The 19,591-nt window shown below is 40.1% G+C and overlaps 1 protein-coding gene and 1 non-coding gene across 2 annotated transcripts; both read left to right on the top strand.

Annotated features, from left to right (window-relative positions):
* Positions 1-10,204: 10,204 nt before the first annotated feature.
* Positions 10,205-13,675, top strand: LOC134621163 (OX-2 membrane glycoprotein-like). The gene is made up of 3 exons (XM_063467599.1): positions 10,205-10,235; positions 12,889-13,227; positions 13,350-13,675. The coding sequence occupies exons 1-3, from the start codon at positions 10,205-10,207 to the stop codon at positions 13,673-13,675; spliced, it is 696 nt and encodes a 231-aa protein (XP_063323669.1).
* Positions 13,676-18,772: 5,097 nt separating this feature from the next.
* Positions 18,773-18,855, top strand: trnal-uaa (transfer RNA leucine (anticodon UAA)). Its single transcript has one exon. It is a non-coding gene; the product is annotated as a tRNA-Leu (tRNA).
* The last annotated feature ends 736 nt before the right edge of the window (positions 18,856-19,591 follow it).

Raw genomic sequence — 19,591 nt, 5'->3', positions numbered from 1 at the left:
ATAATGCACAGAGTCTACTTTTTTGGTCATGTTATCTGTGCTCCTTAGCTGTGTACTAGCTTGCTCATCGCCATTGTTTTGAATCAAAGGCAAGGTTGTTTAATTTCCACACAGTCCATTTACCTCCACGTTTACTTCTAAGCGATGAATTTTTGTCTCCAGTACTGCAATCTTCTGCAGGAGTTTGTGGTAGTCATCTGTGGAGAGGGAAGGCATCTTGTTGCTAGTTAGCCTAGCGGTTAGCACCCTTCCAGGCTACTGAGGCTGTTCGGTGCCCAGACGCAGTAATCAGGTTTCAGCTGTGTCTAGGCCACAGACACACGGAGCGCTGAAGATAAGGTAACTATAAAAATGTTGCTGTTTCTGTTAAGAACACTTTAGTCCAAATGATCTATAAGTGTCCAAAAGCTATCGCAGGTAAGCTCATACGGAAAAAAGGGAAAAAATCAGCATAAAAATCAATAAAAATCAATAAAAGAAGCAAAGCATTAAAGAGCAAAGAGAGGAAGCGTCCACACAGCGTAAAGACAGAATAAATCCACCTTTGTGTCTTTTTTTCATTCTAGCTGAAGTCCGGGACAAACTGCCTCTCTTTTCAGCTCAATACGAAACTCGTAATATTTTCTCTGAATGAGGGACCATTCCATTTTTTAAGGAGCCGTTGGCAACTCTACTAACTAACCTTATGAAATAAAGTTCATTATCAGTAACATCATAGCACCCACCCAGCTGTATAGAAACTCCGTCATGCTAGCTAGCACGCAGTACGAGTTATTGTAACTGACTGTAAAAAGTCAGCACAACGAAAATAAACTACACCTAAACTTGGTTTATATCTGACCCAGATAGACTGCAGTTCATAACTTCTTACCTGAAGTTCACTTCACCTGACACCCAGACGGGCGGCTGCCTCGGGTCTCTGCTCCTCCTGCCTCCCCTTCCCTCATCCACCTGCTGGCCTCTGTGGAAGCTCCGCCATACCACCACCAAACAACTGAGTTATTTTTACACATTGGCCAAAAAAAAAAAAAAAGTCATCAGCCCACCGGGCAAATGCCCGGTATGCCCGATGGCCAGTCCAGCTATGCTCTCTCCCGCACTCGATATATTATCCATTGTTGATCTGCACACAGCTGTTGTCATGAACGTGGCACTCGCTTACGTCACTGTCATGAGACATTCTCGCAAAAAATCACGGTTTTACTAACGCAGTAACGCAGCATGCTTACATGAAAGTAACGGTAATCTAATTACCGTTTTTGCAATAGTAATCCCTTACATTACTCGTTACTTAAAACAAGTAATCAGATTACAGTAATGCGTTACTTGTAACGCGTTACTGCCCATCTCTGAATTCGACACACCTGATCGGCCATGCTTGGTAGTACTGCAACCAATCAGGGTTCCCCTTTTGGCAGCCGAAGGCTCATCTGTCCTGCCAAAAGGACCTGGTGGGATGAGATCAGAGCTCTGCCCTTTCAGAAGCTGGAGCAATGTGGCGGAGAGAGGACGTCTGAGGACGCCGCCGGCTTGGAATTTTTAACGGACTTTTTATTGGATTTTTTATTGGTTTTAATTCACTTGAACTTTTAGTTGGGTTGTTTTGTACATTTAAATTCTTGTTGTCACTGGCCAGTGTATTTTATTGTTTTTGTTTTTATGTTAAATAAATTATATTTTAGAAACGTAATGTTATATTTTCTATTGCCTTTGCTCCCCTACTGCTCTTCCCATCTTAGAAGGGTTTCCCCTCTCTCATAGAACCTGGTTGCATCTTCAGCCCATTGTTTATCCAGTAGGCTAGTTTCAGTCAGTGTGTAAAGGTACTTTTCATAAGGCTGGGGAAAACCTGCAGTCAGCTCGTCAGCTGAGACTGAATAAGTTGATTGGATGAGGATTTAGGACACCGCCCTTCCCCAGGGCAAACTGGGGAATGTTTGTTTTCTCTTCTAATTTCCTTTTCAAAAGGTAAGCTTGTTTCGTACTGTCAGTTTTCTTTTTGAAGTTATTTCTTGTTTTACAGACAAGAAAAACTTCAGTGTCAATAATTAGAAATGGATCCTAAAACAGTCATAAATGTGAGAACTTTTCTCTGAAGTGATGAAGAGACCATATTTATATATCAATTAGGGAGAGAGAGATTTATCCAAGACTTGTTTGAACACTGGACACTCAGCGTCACCGAAATGAGCAAAATCAAGCTTAATGAGAGCTGCTTTGAAGAGGAATAAAAATAAAATGTGAAAAGAAACGGGAGAAATGTACGAGTCTTGTATGTTGTATGAAAACATTTGACTTGATCCATATTTTTGTGTTAGACAAAATGTAAAACTGGACATTTTTATATTTTAAAAACATTTTTTGTGGCAACGAGAGAGGAGAGGAGGGGAATACACCAATGATGACAGAGACAGTTTAAGAAAAACCGACAACGCAAAACTAGACCAATTACCAAGAAGGCAGTAAGGTGTTTTATGCCTTAAAGACAGGGTTCAGGTCACAAGTAGTTTATTGACAATTAATTAATAAATATAAAAAAAGCTGTCAAAACAGTCACACATACTGTTCGGAGACAAAATGTAGTTGATGTCAGGATCCTGGGTCTCCTGACCCAGCGTTTTTAGTTCTTTGTGATTCTTGTATTTTGTACTCATGTGATTTAGTCTATGGTTTCTAGTTTTGATCCCTTGCCCTTTATGTTTCTCTGTGCCCCCTCTGTTCTGTGTAAGTGTGTGTCTTTGCATGTTTGATTTTCTTGTTTTCTGTCACTCTGTATTGTGAACTATGTTCTCATGGTTGGTCTTTTGTTACTCCCTCGAGTCTAGTTTCTTGTGTTCCAAGCTTAGTATTTCCCTCTATGTATTTTGGTTCTTAGAGTCCTCTGCTTTATGGTTTATGTCTTTGTGTTTCTTAGTTGCTGTCTCCACCGTGTCAAGTTCACGTCTCTGTGTCATACTTCCTGTTTTACTTTGAAGGTCCGTATCTTATGTGAATGTGTCCCGCTTTGCTTCCTTGTCTCATCAGTCCTGATTTCTCCCAGCTGTGCCCTCCTTCTGTGTCTCAGTCCCCTCGTTACTTCCCAGTGTATTTAAACCCTGTGTTTCTCTGAGTCAGTGTCGCGTCGTCCCTCAAGCTGTGTGTTTCCTCGTGTGTCGCTCTGCAAGTGTAGTTTAGTTTTGTATGCTTTTTCCCTGTCAGCAAATAAAGCTGAGTTTTTTGAGTTAATCCCTTGAGTCTGAGCGCCTGCATTTTGGGTCCTACTCCTGCCCCACACAGCACTCCCTGACAGTTGAAAGCAAATAAACCATCTATTAGCAGTGTGAAGTTGCAGAACACACACACCAACTGTTCTGAAATAAACAATTTAAGCGTATACACTGTTTTTAAGAAGGACTTGGAGACCTGAGCTAATTTAAAAAAATAAATAAATAAAAAAATCTGTGTGCCTAAGGCCGATTAGAACACTGACTAGAGCCCAGCCAAGACGCGACCTAGAAAATTGCATTTAAAGGACAAAGCCAACAAAAGCAGAAAGGCAAAGAGAAAGTCAAACATGCTACTGCAAAGCAGCAGCACTTCTGTAGTGTAACCCAGAGTATCAGTAGCTAGTGGTGCTGCTGTAAAACTATGAGCCACCAGTCCATGTTCAACCGTTCCATAATGCACTATAAAAATAGCATTAACATTAAAAATGATAAGCCCTCGACGAGCCCTTTAGCAAACATGCTAAAGGGAAAAATCAAACACTGCTGATATGAAGAAGCGGGCAATACGGGACTTTCTAGTGGAATAACTAAGGGAAGGCTTCCGAGAAAATGTAAAAATTCACAGGAAATTTCTACAATAACAACAACAACAATAGCATAGGTGGGTGGATCATACAATTATTGATACCAGTGCTGGTATTGGATAGATACTAGTATTATGGGATAAGGTAGCTCAATATGTAGCCCACTCAACTGTGTTAAATAATTTTTTAAAGAAAAACAGCAAAAGTTGATCCAAACTCATTTAGAGACAGGCACATTTACATTCCAGGTCTCCAAAAGTGAATGAAAAGCTAAAAGGTGCCCCACATGACAATTTGTGTGTACAGCTCTAACAGCAGTGATCCAAACACAGCAGACTGTGCTGACAGCAGTGGGAGAAGATGCTGAATTCAGCTCTCAGCTCTTGGAGACTAAAGACGTCCTTCAGGTCACATGGCAGAAAATCTCACATGATCATGAGAAGAATGTTGCCCCTTGCAAGTACTTTGGTCAGAGAGTGGAGGCTTACTTTACAGATAAAGTTGAGTTTAAACATGTTGCACTGCAGAACTGCTCTATAGTCATCAGGAACGTGACGGAGCAGGATGAAGTCAGTTGGATGAGTGGCAAAATGTTTCTCCACTGAAAACACTACGTTCAGATAAACAGAATCAACCTTTTGGGATAGCAGCTGGTGTGTTTGTAAGAGCATTAATTATATGTTAATGATATTTGTTCATCCTTCACGGAGCTGCAAGAACCTGTTCTTGATGTCACGTTCTCTAAACTACATGTAATTTGGAGATGGCAACACTAACAAAAAGGAGGCAAAGCTGAAGATGCAAAATGACCAGGATGGACAATATTAGAAATTAGTGTATGAGAGGGGCAGCTCAGGTCTAGAGAAGCTAGACTACATCAGGACGCAGTATTTCCTACATGTTTACATATTTCAACATCAACATTATCCACCACCTATTGACCTTTTTAGTTGTCTGATTGCTGCAATGATAAAACTCTCTCGCTCTGCATACTTAAAGTGGGCATTACTAATTTTTTGTTGTTGTCATTAATTTTAAGAGACTGAACCAGAAAAATCCCCGAAGTAGCATCAAACTGACCGTTGGTTCCTAAATTTGACATTAATCTGTCGTATTAATAAATACAAAAGAGCATTATCATTTACCTTTAATTATATGTATTTTTTTGCTTGTATCAACTTGAGGTGAATATTAGATAACCCTGTTTTCTTTTTTAGCAGACTGATGCATTACTGTGACTCATCTTAAAGGGTTTGAATTTCCCCCATAGTTTTTAAAAATTTCCCTGAAAAAAATAAGTAAAAGTTTCCATGGCATACGTAAGGCAAGGCAAGGCAAGGCAAGGCAAGGCAAGTTTATTTATATAGCACAATTCAACAACAAGGTGATTCAAAGTGCTTTACAGAGACATTAAAAACAAAAACAAATAAAAAGTATGATTTGAAATTGATTAAGACAAGCAAACAAACAAACACAAACAAACAAAACAGTATATAAAATCAAAACAGTAGATAAAATCAGGACAGTAGATAAAATCAGTAGTTAAAATGTAAGTTTTGAAATTTAAGCTTAAAAGTGTGGATTTGGTGCTTTATTCAAATGCAGCTGAGAATAGGTGAGTCTTCAACCTGGATTTAAATAAACTGAGTGTTTCAGCTGATCTGAGGCTTTCTGGGAGTTTGTTCCAGATATAAGGAGCATAAAAGCTGAATGCAGCTTCTCCGTGTCTGGTTCTGACTCTGGGAACTGATAAAAATCCGGATCCAGATGACCTGAGGGATCTGGAAGGTTCATACTGGGTCAGGAGGTCACTGATGTATTTTGGTCCTAAACCATTCAGAGCTTTATAGACCAGCATCAGAACTTTAAAGTCTATCCTCTGACGGACAGGCAGCCAGTGTAAAGACCTCAGAGCTGGACTGATGTGGTCCACTTTTTTGGTTTTAGTGAGGACTCGAGCAGCAGAGTTCTGAATGAGCTGTAGTTGTCTGACTGATTTTTTAGGTAGACCTGTAAAGATGCTGTTACAGTAATCAAGCCTACTGAAGATGAATGCATGGACTAGTTTTTCCAGGTCCTGTTGAGACATCAGATCTTTTGATCCTTGAAATATTCTTGAGGTGATAGTAAGCTGATTTTGTTATTGTCTTAATGTGTTTTTCTAAGTTTAGGTCTGCGTCCATCACTACACCCAAATTTCTCGCCTGGTTTGTGGTTTTTAGGTGTATAGGTTGAAGTTCTCTGGTGACCTGTAATCGTTTTTCTTTGGCTCAAAAGACTATTACTTCAGTTTTGTTTTTGTTTAGCTGGAGAAAATTGTGGCACAACCAGTCATTAATTTCCTCAATGCATTTACCAAGAGCCTGTACAGGGCCTCGGTCTCCTGGTGACATTGTGATATATATTTGTGTGTCATCTGCATAGCTATGATAGTTTATTTTGTTGTTCTTTATAATCTGTGCCAGTGGGAGCATGTAAATGTTAAACAGAAGGGGTCCCAAGATGGAACCTTGGGGAACTCCACATGTGATACTTGTCTGCTCAGATGTGAAGTTACCTATTGATACAAAGTATTTCCTGTTTTCTAAGTATGTTTTGAACCAGTTTAGTACAGTTCCTGAAAGACCTGCCCAATTCTCCAGTCGTTTGAGTAATATGTTGTGGTCAACTGTATCAAATGCTGCACTGAGATCCAGTAAAACTAAGACTGACATTTTTCCACTGTCTGTATTCAAACATATGTCATTAAACACTTTGGTCAGAGCGGTTTCAGTGCTGTGGTTCTGTCTAAAACCTGACTGGAAGGCATCATAGCAGTTATTCTGTGTTAAGAAGTAATTGAGCTGTTGAGAAACTGCTTTTTCAATGATCTTACTTAAAAATGGGAGGTTTGAGATCGGCCTGTAGTTGTTCATTTGTGTCTTGTCAAGATTGTCCTTTTTCAGTATAGGTTTAATTACAGCAGTTTTTAGTGATTCTGGAAACACACCTGACATTAAAGAAAAGTTTATGATCTGTAACAGGTCTGACTCCAAAGTCTTTGAGACCTTTTTGAAAAAACTTGCTGACAGGACATCTAAACAGCAAGAGGAGGAGTTCAGTTGACCTAAGATGTCCTCCAGGTCTTTGCTGTTAATAGGGTGAAACTGTTTGATGGTGTTTAAACAGTTTTTCGGTGGACACAGTACATATCCTGGATCTGCTGTTGATGTACCAATTGCTTGTCTAATCTTTTGGATTTTTTCTGTGAAGAATTTGGCAAAGTCATTGCAGGCCATGGTCGATGAAGTTCAGCTGCCACTGACACAGGAGGGTTTGTTAGCCTGTCAACTGTAGAAAATAAGACCCGAGCGTTATGACTGTTTTTAGTGATGATGTCAGAGAAGTAGGACCTCCTTGCACTCCTCAGTTGTAAATTATAATTGTGAAGTTTCTCTTTATAGATGTCATAATGAACCTGGAGGTTTGTTTTTCTCCATCTGCGCTCAGCTTTCCTACACTCTCTTTTTTCATTTTTCACCAGTGTGGAGTTTCTCCATGGAGACTTTTTCCTTCCAGAGATAACCTTCACCTTAATGGGAGCAATAGTGTCCATTACATTTAACATTTTAGCATTGAAGCTAGTGATGAGCTCATTGACTGAACCTCTGGACAGGTCAGGTGTTAATGGGAAGACCTGGTTAAAGATCTCACTACTGTGTTCAGTTATACACCGTTTTGTGATCACTGCCGTTGATATATTTGTGTGGGCTGAGATTTTACTTTCAAAGAAAACACAGTAATGATCAGACAGGCCCACATCAGACACAGTAACCTTTGAAATGCTCAGGCCCTTGGAGATCAGTAGGTCAAGAGTGTGTCCTCTATTATGTGTGGCCTCTGTTACATGCTGAGTCAGCCCAAAGTTGCCCAGAGTGTTACTCAGGTCTTTAGTCCCTTTGTCCTGAGGGTTGTCCACATGGATGTTAAAATCCCCAACAATAATTACACAGTCGAAATCAACACAGATCACAGACAGCAGTTCACTGAGGTCATTAAAAAAGTCTGTGCAGTATTTGGGAGGCCTGTAAACATTAAGAAACACAACTTTGGATGGGGCCTTCAGCTGTAAAGCCACATATTCAAAAGACTGAAAACTTCCATGAGATAGCTGCTTACATTGAAATGATTCATTAAATAAGACAGCAACCCCTCCTCCTCTCCTGCTCACCCTGGCCTCACTAATAAACTGTAGTTAGGGGGGGGTCGTCTCGATGAGAGCAGCTCCACTGTTACTTTGGTCCAACCAAGTTTCAGTTAAAAACATAAAATCAAGGCTGTGCTCAGTGATTAAATCATTAATTAAAAATGTTTTCCCAGCTAAAGATCTAACGTTTAATAAAGCCAACTTAAGTGTTTTAGAGGTATTATTTGCCCCCTCGTGTTTGGGAGCAGTCTGTGGCACACAAGGTATGTTTACTATATTTAAAGATCTTTTAGAGTGCAGCTCTCTGTGTTTTGACCAGGCCACACGTCTCCTTCTGTCACCTAAAAGTACAGAAATTTTAAAACCTTCTAGTAAACAGGGTCCCAGCTTCTCCTGGGAAAAGTCACCACTGTCATAATCCTTACAGCCTGGACCCTCCACACATCACACATCAGACTGCGGAGACAGAGCATGAAGGTGGTAAGGTGGAACTAAGGGGGGCGAGGCTGGGCAATGTGACTTCGATTGCTTTGTTGAGGGCGGGGCTCAATGGCGAACCTTTGGCTGCTCTGGTGGGGGGTTTATGGGGGACAAAAAGGGATTGGGCCGGGGGGTAGATCTGAGCCCAGCATTGACCCGCTCCATCATCTCCTCAGTGAATTTCAGGTGTGGGGAGGGGGGAGAAAGGGAGGGGGAGGGGGTGATGGCCTGTCAGGGGTTTGGGGGACTGGGGAAGGTCGTGGTCCCTGGTCCTGGTCGTTGGTGTTGTTGAGAGAGTTGGAGGCAAATAGGGACCCCTCTTCTTGCCTCAGATGTCTCTCCTTTCTGAGGCTCTTCCCGGGTGGGGGCAGATGAGGCTCCTCCTCAAGGTTTCTGCTGGGCTTTGTCTGTTCTTGGAGTACTGTTTGTTCCTCTATGTGAGATAACTCCTCGTTTATCTCAGCCTTGGCACCAAGCACAGATGGATGACGTATGGAATAAAACAAGTTGAAGGTGAATAGTTTCACCCCTGACTTGTTAAAATTAAATCCATTTGCTTTAAACAGATGCCTGCATTCCCAAAAAATATTAAAATTGTTGATAAAATGCACTGAGTGGTCAGTACATGTTGATATAAGCCATTTATTCAGTGCAAGCAATCTGCTGAATCTCTCGTCTCCTCCTCTGACGGGCGGTACAGGCCCACTGATGAATACAGCTGCATTCAGAGAGTTTACAGTATTTAATAATCCAGTAAAGTCCCGTTTCAGAACCTCCGACTGTTGTTTGGACACATCGTTTGACCCTGTATGCAGAACAATATTTGTCACAGTTGGATATTCATCTGCAATCTGAAGAATTCTCTCCTTCAGGTTGTTGACCATATCCTTAGGAAAGCAGAGGACTTTAGTGTTCTTACCGCACATCCTTTGTACATCCTTTATGGCAGAGTCACCCACAATCAGAGTTTCAGGCCTAGCCTGTAGCTTTCCCTGTGGCCTTTTACTTTTCAACAGATTTTCAGATCTTACTTCGCTACTTTTAGATGGATGGTTGTCTGATATAGATCCAGGGTCCTTTGATAGTGGAGCAAATCTGTTCTGCAGTTTCACATTCAGTTGTTTTGGAGGTTTGTTGTTAGCCTTCCTATTCACGGTTGTCCAGTCCTGTTTCCTCCCGTACACAGGGGTAGAAGAGCTTCTCTGTCTCGTAGGAAGTGAAGGCCAGTCGGTTTCAGAGATTTCAGCTCGCTGTGCTCTGCCTGTGATACGTCCTCCCCCTTCCAGGAGACATGATTTATGTCTTGGTTTTGCACCAAGACAGTCTAAGAGGGGGATTATCACTTGAGGATTTATAATAATAATAATGCACAGAGTCTACTTTCTTGGTCATGTTATCTGTGCTCCTTAGCTGTGTACTAGCTTGCTCATCGCCATTGCTTTGAATCAAAAGCAAGGTTGTTTCATTTCCACACAGTCCATTTACCTCCACGTTTACTTCTAAGCGATGAATTTTTGTCTCCAGTACTGCAATCTTCTGCAGAAGGCTGTGGTAGTCATCTGTGGAGAGGGAAGGCATCTTGTTGCTAGTTAGCCTAGCGGTTAGCACCTTTCCAGGCTATTGAGGCTGTTCGGTGTCCAGACGCTGTAATCAGGCTTCAGTTGTGTCTAGGCCACAGACACACGGAGCGCTGAGGATAAGGTAACTATAAAAATGTTGCTGTTTCTGTTAAGAACACTTTAGTCCTCATGATCTATAAGTGTCCAGAAGCTCTCGCAGGTAAGCTCATACAGAAAAAAGGGAAAAAATCAGCATAAAAATCAATAAAAATCAATAAAAGAAGCAAAGCATTTGAAGAGCAAAGAGAGAAAGCGTCCACACTCACAAAAGGGGGCGGCGTAAGGCCGCCACTGCAAAATGAAAGTGGATGTACTTTAGGCTGTAGCCTACTGCTGCACAGTGAGACAGTCAGGAGACATCTGTGGTCAAAGAGCAAAATAGTAAAGGTTTATCAAGGGTTTACCATAGTAATCTTCCTGATATTGCTTACATAGCCTATTTATTTTTATTTATACTGTGCGGGGAACTGTAGAAGGACTTTTTTGGATCAAAGATTGCAACATGGCAGACTGTGTGATGACTGAGAGCTGGACACCAACTCTGGAGAATATCAGAATGTAGTGTTAGAGTGCTACAGTCATCTCAACAACTCTCTCTCTCTTTCTCATATAGTGTGCATTACTAATCTATTGCTGTTTTTATTGATGTGAGGAAAAAGCAAACTTTTATACCAACAAAAATTCTACAGTAAGCTTCCAGAAGTTGAACTGATGAAGGGGGATGGGGTGTATTACACCATATACATTTCAGGGCTTTTGTAACATTTTTCAGATCGACAGTAAATAACATTAAATATGGTATTCATTAAATTGCATTTTGCATTTACAAATGTAAAAATAAAAGCTTTTTTCACAAGTCAATAAAAACGTACATGGGCCAGTAAAGCTTTGAGCTACTGACTTCAGTGTTGTTAGGTTGGACATTGAATTATTATTAATATTAATTCATGGCTACAAACCTTTTTAAGAAGACAGATTAAAAGTAAATTTTTATGCCTTTGTTTAGATTGTATATATCTTATTTTTGTCATGTCTGCCGTGGCAGACCAGTGGAGGTTGAAACTAGGACCCAAGATGCAGGCAGCTGAGATGAGAGTGAGTTTATTCATAAAGTGAAATGCAAACAAAAATGGCAGGCTGTGGACAGAAACTAAGCAAACACCTAAACTGGAAGATGCTAACAAAATGCAGACCTGAAATGGCGAGCCATGGCTGAGACATGGGGAGATGACACAGAGTGATGCAGGGAAAGAACACAGACAACCCAGCAACACACACGAGAAAACACAGGGCTTAAATACACACAGGGCAATCAGGCAATGGGAAAGAGGAGGCAGACACGGCTGGGATGAATTGGACATAATGAGACACGGGGAAGCGAAACTAGAAACACCAACAAGAGACACGGACCTTCAAAATAAAACAGGAAACACAACGACAAAACTCTAAACACGCAAACTTAACACAGACTGGGGAGACAGAACTTAAAGTGGAACAGGAGAGTACAGAGAACACAAAGCACAAGGGATAATCACAAACAACCCAAAATAAACAAAACTATAGAATATTAAAAAATGTAAACATAAACACGGAGTACACAGACTCCAGACCATGACAATTTTATCTGACTTTGACCTGACTGTACTTGTACTTCACCAAATGTTTTCTTTAAAAAACGAAATTTAAATACAGCACATACATAAAATCAAAGGGGTTAGTTGGTTGTTTTTTTGACAGACAGTATGCAGCTAAACTTTAAAATGTTGCAGTTTTTTAAATGGAAACCAATGAGCAGTTCATTCTGAAAGACCTGTTTTTTTAAATCTCTTGAATATTTATTAATGCTTACTAATAAGAAGTATTTAAAGAAAAAGAAGTATAAAAGATCTTTCTTATCTGATTACTCGATTTATCAATGGATTGCTCAATTCCTAAAATAATCAAAAGCTTCAGCCCTAAAGAGATTTTAAAAACTCGTAAATGTTGTTGTTTAACAGACAGATACATCGTTATTGCTCATCTTAAAGAGTTTGAAAAACTCCTGGGGGAATTCAAAGTTTCCCGAAAAGAGAAATTGAAAATGTATTTGGTACTTTCACTTTCACATTTGCAGCTTAAGGCTGTACCACTGCAGCCGAAACACACAATGCTTAAGGCTGTAGCTTAATACTGCACATTGTATAGAGCACAGTCAGAGGTCATGTGCAACAAAAGAGCATTTTTAGAGCAAAATAGTAAAGGTCAATCAAATCAGGAACGTATTTTATACCACAGTGATCCTCCCGATATCGCTCACACAGCTTATTTATTTATCTGGAAAACTCGGAAAAGAAGTTCTTGTGGATCACCGATTGCAACATGAAGTACTGTGTGATTATATGTTTGTTTTCTCTCTTGGCGGTCTTTTCAAAAGGTAGGCTTTGTTCCACCTCACCAGTTTGTTTTTAAAGTTGTGTTGTGGGTGGGTTTAACTTAAAACATTCTAGTTTCATATGAACTATACTGTAAGACATTTAGTGCAGACATTACAGTTTGTTTAAAGTGAATATGACTTAATATCATTTTCATCCTCCGTATGGAAACAATATTGATTTAGTCAACTGGTTCATTAATAAATATTATTTCAATTACATACAGTTTTATAGGATTCCAACAGTTTTGAGAAAATGCCAAATTTTTTCAAGAAATATATTTTAGTCATTCTTAATAACTGTACACAGAGATTCCTGCAGATTCAATCATTGTGGATGGGCAGCAGTCTGTTTTTAGACACACTCAGAGCTCAAGTCTCACATGTCTATTTGTTTGTGCAGCTCTAACAGCAGTGATACAAACACAGCAGACTGTGTTGGCAGCAGTGGGAGAAGATGCTGAATTCAGCTGTCAGCTCTTGGAGACGAAGGACATCCTTCAGGTCACATGGCAGAAAATCTCTCCTGATGTGGAGCAGAATGTTGCCACTTACAGCGATTACTTTGGTCAGAGAGTGAATGACGGCTTTACAGATAAATTTAAGTTTAAATATACTGGACTACAGAACTGCTCCATAGTCATCAGAAATGTAACGAAGCAGGATGAAGGCTGCTATCACTGTCTGTTTAACACTTATCCTGAAGGCTCCCTGACAGGGAAACCCTGTCTCCAAGTCTATGGTAAGAACTTTTACCTACTTTAACCAACAACAAGTGCCTCAAACAAACATAGTCGTCATAAATGTGTTAGCAGTTGCCATGTTTTTAAGAACATTTTGATGATATTTCCTGATCCTTCACAGAGCTGCATAAACCTGTTGTTGATGTCAGAGAGTCAAACTCTACTGAAGAGTGGGTTGTTTCCTGTTCAGCCACTGGTCGACCTGCTCCCACTGTAACACTCAGTGTCTCACAACAAGGCCTCAACTTCTCACAGTACAACACTGTCAGTGTGTCCAACACCAACGCTACATTCTCTGTCACCACTACAGCTGTGCTCTCAGGTTCACGTAACCACAGCACACAGGTGGGATGTGCAGCACGAGTGCTCTCTGCTCCTCGCAGAGAGGTTATGGTGACGATTCCTGAGGTCCAACAGACACCTGATGATGATGGTGAGAAACTCTAAGTGATATATTTATAGATGAATGATAAGTGGGTGAATTTAATTTGGATCTAATAACACTGACTTGTCTTACAGATTCCACCTCAGTCATTGTATTTGCTGCAATGGTGTTGATGGTCTTTGCCTGTGTAGCTCCACTTGTAACTGTTCGTGTTAAACAAAAAGACAAGAAGAGGTAACTTTCACTTTTGTTTCAACATGTCTTCTGTAACATGTCTCTTTGTAATAATATGATCATTTTAATTAATGATTTAATCACTGAGCACAGCCTTGATTTTATGTTTTTAACTGAAACTTGGTTGGACCAAAGTAACAGTGGAGCTGCTCTCATCGAGACGACCCCTCCTAACTACAGTTTATCAGTGAGGCCAGGGTGAGCAGGAGAGGAGGAGGGGTTGCTGTCTTATTTAATGAATCATTTCAATATAAGCAGCTATCTCCTGGAAGTTTTCAGTCTTTTGAATATGTGGCTTTACAGCTGAAGGCCCCATCCAAAGTTGTGTTTCTTAATGTTTACAGGCCTCCCAAATACTGCACAGACTTTTTTAATGACCTCAGTGAACTGCTGTCTGTGATCTGTGTTGATTTCGACTGTGTAATTATTGTTGGGGATTTTAACATCCATGTGGACAACCCTCAGGACAAAGGGACTAAAGACCTGAGTAACACTCTGGGCAACTTTGGGCTGACTCAGCATGTAACAGAGGCCACACATAATAGAGGACACACTCTTGACCTACTGATCTACAAGGGCCTGAGCATTTCAAAGGTTACTGTGTCTGATGTGGGCCTGTCTGATCATTACTGTGTTTTCTTTGAAAGTAAAATCTCAGCCCACACAAATATATCAACAGCAGTGATCACAAAACGGTGTATAACTGAACACAGTAGTGAGATCTTTAACCAGGTCTTCCCATTAACACCTGACCTGTCCAGAGGTTCAGTCAATGAGCTCGTCAATAGCTTCAATGCTAAAATGTTAAATGTAATGGACACTATTGCTCCCATTAAGGTGAAGGTTATCTCTGGAAGGAAAAAGTCTCCATGGAGAAACTCCACACTGGTGAAAAATGAAAAAAGAGAGTGTAGGAAAGCTGAGCGCAGATGGAGAAAAACAAACCTCCAGGTTCATTATGACATCTATAAAGAGAAACTTCACAATTATAATTTACAACTGAGGAGTGCAAGGAGGTCCTACTTCTCTGACATCATCACCAAAAACAGTCATAATGCTCGGGTCTTATTTTCTACAGTTGACAGGCTAACAAACCCTCCTGTGTCAGTGGCAGCTGAACTTCATTCGACCATGGCCTGCAATGACTTTGCCAAATTCTTCACAGAAAAAATCCAAAAGATTAGACAAGCAATTGGTACATCAACAGCAGATCCAGGACATGTACTGTGTCCACCGAAAAACTGTTTAAACACCATCAAACAGTTTCACCCTATTAACAGCAAAGACCTGGAGGACATCTTAGGCCAACTGAACTCCTCCTCTTGCTGTTTAGATGTCCTGCCAACAAGTTTTTTCAAAAAGGTCTCAAAGACTTTGGAGTCAGACCTGTTACAGATCGTCAACTTTTCTTTAATGTCAGGTGTTTTTCCAGAATCACTAAAAACTGCTGTAATTAAACCTATACTGAAAAAGGACAATCTTGACAAGACACAAATGAACAACTACAGGCCGATCTCAAATCTCCCATTTTTAAGTAAGATCATTGAAAAAGCAGTTTCTCAACAGCTCAATTACTTCTTAACACAGAATAACTGCTATGATGCCTTCCAGTCAGGTTTTAGACAGAACCACAGCACTGAAACCGCTCTGACCAAAGTGTTCAATGACATATGTTTGAATACAGACAGTGGAAAAATGTCAGTCTTAGTTTTACTGGATCTCAGTGCAGCATTTGATACAGTTGACCACAACATATTACTCAAACGACTGGAGAACTGGGCAGGTCTTTCAGGAACTGTACTAAACTGGTTCAAAACATACTTAGAAAACAGGAAATACTTTGTATCAATAGGTAACTTCACATCTGAGCAGACAAGTATCACATGTGGAGTTCCCCAAGGTTCCATCTTGGGACCCCTTCTGTTTAACATTTACATGCTCCCACTGGCACAAATTATAAAGAACAACAAAATAAACTATCATAGCTATGCAGATGACACTCAAATATATATCACAATGTCACCAGGAGACCGAGGCCCTGTACAGGCTCTTGGTAACTGCATTGAGGAAATTAATGACTGGTTGTGCCACAATTTTCTCCAGCTAAACAAAAACAAAACTGAAGTAATAGTCTTTGGTGCCAAAGAAAAACGATTACAGGTCACCAGAGAACTTCAATCTATACACCTAAAAACCACAAACCAGACGAGAAATTTGGGTGTAGTGATGGATGCAGACCTAAACTTAGAAAAACACATTAAGACAATAACAAAATCAGCTTACTATCACCTCAAGAATATTTCAAGGATAAAAGATCTGATGTCTCAACAGGACCTGGAAAAACTAGTCCATGCATTCATCTTTAGTAGGCTTGATTACTGTAACAGCATCTTTACAGGTCTACCTAAAAAATCAGTCAGACAACTACAGCTCATTCAGAACTCTGCTGCTCGAGTCCTCACTAAGACCAAAAAAGTGGACCACATCAGTCCAGCTCTGAGGTCTTTACACTGGCTGCCTGTCCGTCAGAGGATAGACTTTAAAGTTCTGATGCTGGTCTATAAAGCTCTGAATGGTTTAGGACCAAAATACATCAGTGACCTCCTGACCCAGTATGAACCTTCCAGATCCCTCAGGTCATCTGGATCCGGATTTTTATCAGTTCCCAGAGTCAGAACCAAACACGGAGAAGCTGCATTCAGCTTTTATGCTCCATATATCTGGAACAAACTCCCAGAAAGCCTCAGATCAGCTGAAACACTCAGTTTATTTAAATCCAGGTTGAAGACTCACCTGTTCTCAGCTGCCTTTGAATAAAGCACCAAATCCACACTTTTAAGCTTAAATTTCAAAACTTACATTTTAACTACTGATTTTATCTACTGTCCTGATTTTATCTACTGTTTTGATTTTTCATTTTATATACTGTTTTGTTTGTTTGTTTGCTTGTCTTAATCAATTTCAAATCATGCTTTTTATTTGTTTTTGTTTTTAATGTCTCTGTGAAGCACTTTGAATCACCTTGTTGTTGAATTGTGCTATATAAATAAACTTGCCTTGCCTAATGAATCACTGACTAAATGACCACACATTTTAATAACTCTTATTCAAGAGAGGTCACCACAACAAGTAGTTTGATTTGGCAGATGTTTGTTTTAAACTGGATGTCCTTCATGCGGCAACCCCAAAAGGATTTATGTCTCCTCTCAGAAATGAACCAAGGATCTTTTACATGTTAAACTTATGCAAGAACCATATGCTTATATGGAGATACTGTTTGCAGTGACTTTGAATCATTTAAATCCTTTAAATCCAAAACATTACAAAAAGCAAACATTACATTAATAGTAAACGTTAGCTCATCTGTGTTTCGGGAGACAGTCAGATGAGCAGTGCAATTTAAAGTACACAGAGTGGAGGCTGATTGGTTTGAAGAAGGATATCAGAAAGATGATTGGACTAGACCAGTGATGTCGCAGTGAGCTTTTCTCTCTATGGTACAGTGACATAGTGGTAGAATTACTGAATTTAACAGACCACATGTTACATCTACATACATGTCCTGCAACCAGATGAATCCTTTGCATTCGACAGATAGAAATTTCAAGCTCAGTGTTAATGAAGAGTTCAGAGCCTTAGTGTGAAAGGAATGAAGCTGTAGTGCCTCCCAGTGGATGGAAAGAGGTACACAATAGTTTTTTGCAACCTGCTTTTTAATGAAGGTAATCAGCTGGGACAAAGGTACAATATGAGAATAATATCTGTGACAAACCTCTACCAGAATTAAAAGATGCATTTTGATTTACATGAATACATTTCATCTTCTCAGCAAATGCTGCACAACCATCTTTGCCATTTGAGTGTGTGCAGTCCAGCTGAAACCAGCTCATTACTGATGGGATGCAACCTTACTGTGAGGTAACTTTTTTGCTTTCATTCATTCATGTTGAAAACTTGTCTCGTGTGTTTGCTTAGATTGTTCTCAACTGAATTTGTTTCTCCATTCAAGCAATACTTGAAGCTATATTTACTTAATTTAACTAATTTTGAATTGATTTTATTTTCTCTTTTAAAAGGCAGGCAGCTCCATATTATTGTGGAAAATGAAGGGTTCAGGGTGTTTGTCCAAAACTTCACCAACATCCTGCCATCAAGAAAGGTGCTCAAGGAAAAGGTGGTTTTCCATCAAGATGGATGGTGATTTGCCACAATGTCACAAGTGACGCAAAGATAGCAACAGCTCTGTGTCACTTGTCAGCCTCACACAGCTGAGCACAGAATGGAGGCAAAAGGTGTGCTCATGAATAAATGTGTAATAACATCAAAAGTTCACTGCCTGGTTACTGCAAATGCAGCAAACATGGCTTTACAGAAAGGTGAGAATTTTTTTTTAACCAGTTAGATAGCTTCATGTGGCCATACATTACTACAGTGAAGTCGCTATGGTCTACTCACCATCGTGACCTGGCGCGTGACCTGAGATAAGTTGCAACTTCTGGTAACTAGTTCCTCCCATTACTTCAAAAAACTAACTTAAAAGTGACTGTGTGCTCTCTGTGAATCCAACTCTGAGCTGTTAAAAATAAACAAAAATGTGTAATTTTATTCTTATTAGTATGAAAAAAGTAATTTTAAAGCTGTAATTATTATCTAATGTCTGACAGGCGTGTTCGGGTCAGTGTGGTTGCCTCTTGTTGATGGTGTAATACAGTATTTTTATATTTTGACCTTGTAGTCTCCAGACTGCACAAACCTAGTTTTTAAATAAAAGCTGTTGCACACTTTGTTTTCTCTTTGTCAATACAACACTTTGCTGTTACTAGGATTTATTTTTATTGAAAACTTTGTAAAATAACATTTTAATGCTATGAGTAATGATTTTACTGTTCGCCGATGTTGTGTGTTTCACGGCTCTGCTCTGCCAGACCAGGATGGCCGAGTGGTAAAGTCGTTGGACTTAAGATCCAATGGACATGTGTCCACGTGGGTTCAAACCCCACTCCTGGTAAAGAAATTAATCCACAGCCCTCGTGGAAAGAGTCCGAAGGTTGTGGACAAGGGAGAAGACAGGACCAACCGAACCTACAAATAAAGCATATTTAGGTTTGTACATTAACATATTTAATTGTAAAAACTGTTGTCGGAACCATACTGAATTTAACCAAAGAAACACACACATGAAGAAAGAGAGAATATGCAAACAGCCATCATAATTTGTCATACATTGACAATAGGATAAATCAACAATTGACAATGACTAATTAATATTGTGCTGAACACAGTACAAAAGATTCAGCACATCAGTGTCTACTGTTTACTATCATAGCCAAGTGGCTAACAAACGTAAACGGAAGCTTTCACTATCCCTACTAATTAATGTTATCTTGTTGTATCTCTGTTGTGGCCGGTGCTATCCTCTATGCTGTTGCATGCTGGGGCAGCAGGTTGAGGGTCACAGATGCCAACAGGCTAAATTAACTGATCCACAAGGCCAGCAATGTTGTGGGGATGGAGCTGGACTCCGTTAGGGTGGTGTCTGAGAGGTAGATGTTGTCCAAGATAAAGACAATGTTGGATAATACCTCCCACCCACTCCATGACATGCTGGCTAGTCACAGAAGCACATTCAGTGAGAGACCGAGATTACCAAAAAGCACCACTAACCGCCACAGGAAATCATTCCTGCCCGTGGCCATCTCCCTGTACAACTCCTCCATCTAACACACTGTGAACACTGCAATAGT

The sequence above is a fragment of the Pelmatolapia mariae genome, linkage group LG23, assembly GCF_036321145.2.
Source record: "Pelmatolapia mariae isolate MD_Pm_ZW linkage group LG23, Pm_UMD_F_2, whole genome shotgun sequence".
Classification (NCBI taxonomy): Eukaryota; Metazoa; Chordata; class Actinopteri; order Cichliformes; family Cichlidae; genus Pelmatolapia; species Pelmatolapia mariae.
Note: the sequence above shows the minus strand (reverse complement) of the source record. Positions and strands in the feature narration are given on the sequence as shown.

What these genes read in the sequence shown, in the direction of transcription:
- LOC134621163 (XM_063467599.1), top strand. Translation starts at nt 10,205, where the DNA reads ATGATCTATAAGTGTCCAGAAGCTCTCGCAG. An exon ending in GTGTCCAGAAGCTCTCGCAG is followed by an intron (nt 10,236 to 12,888) that starts GTAAGCTCATAC and finishes TTGTTTGTGCAG; the next exon opens with CTCTAACAGCAGTGATACAA. An exon ending in ACCCTGTCTCCAAGTCTATG is followed by an intron (nt 13,228 to 13,349) that starts GTAAGAACTTTT and finishes GATCCTTCACAG; the next exon opens with AGCTGCATAAACCTGTTGTT.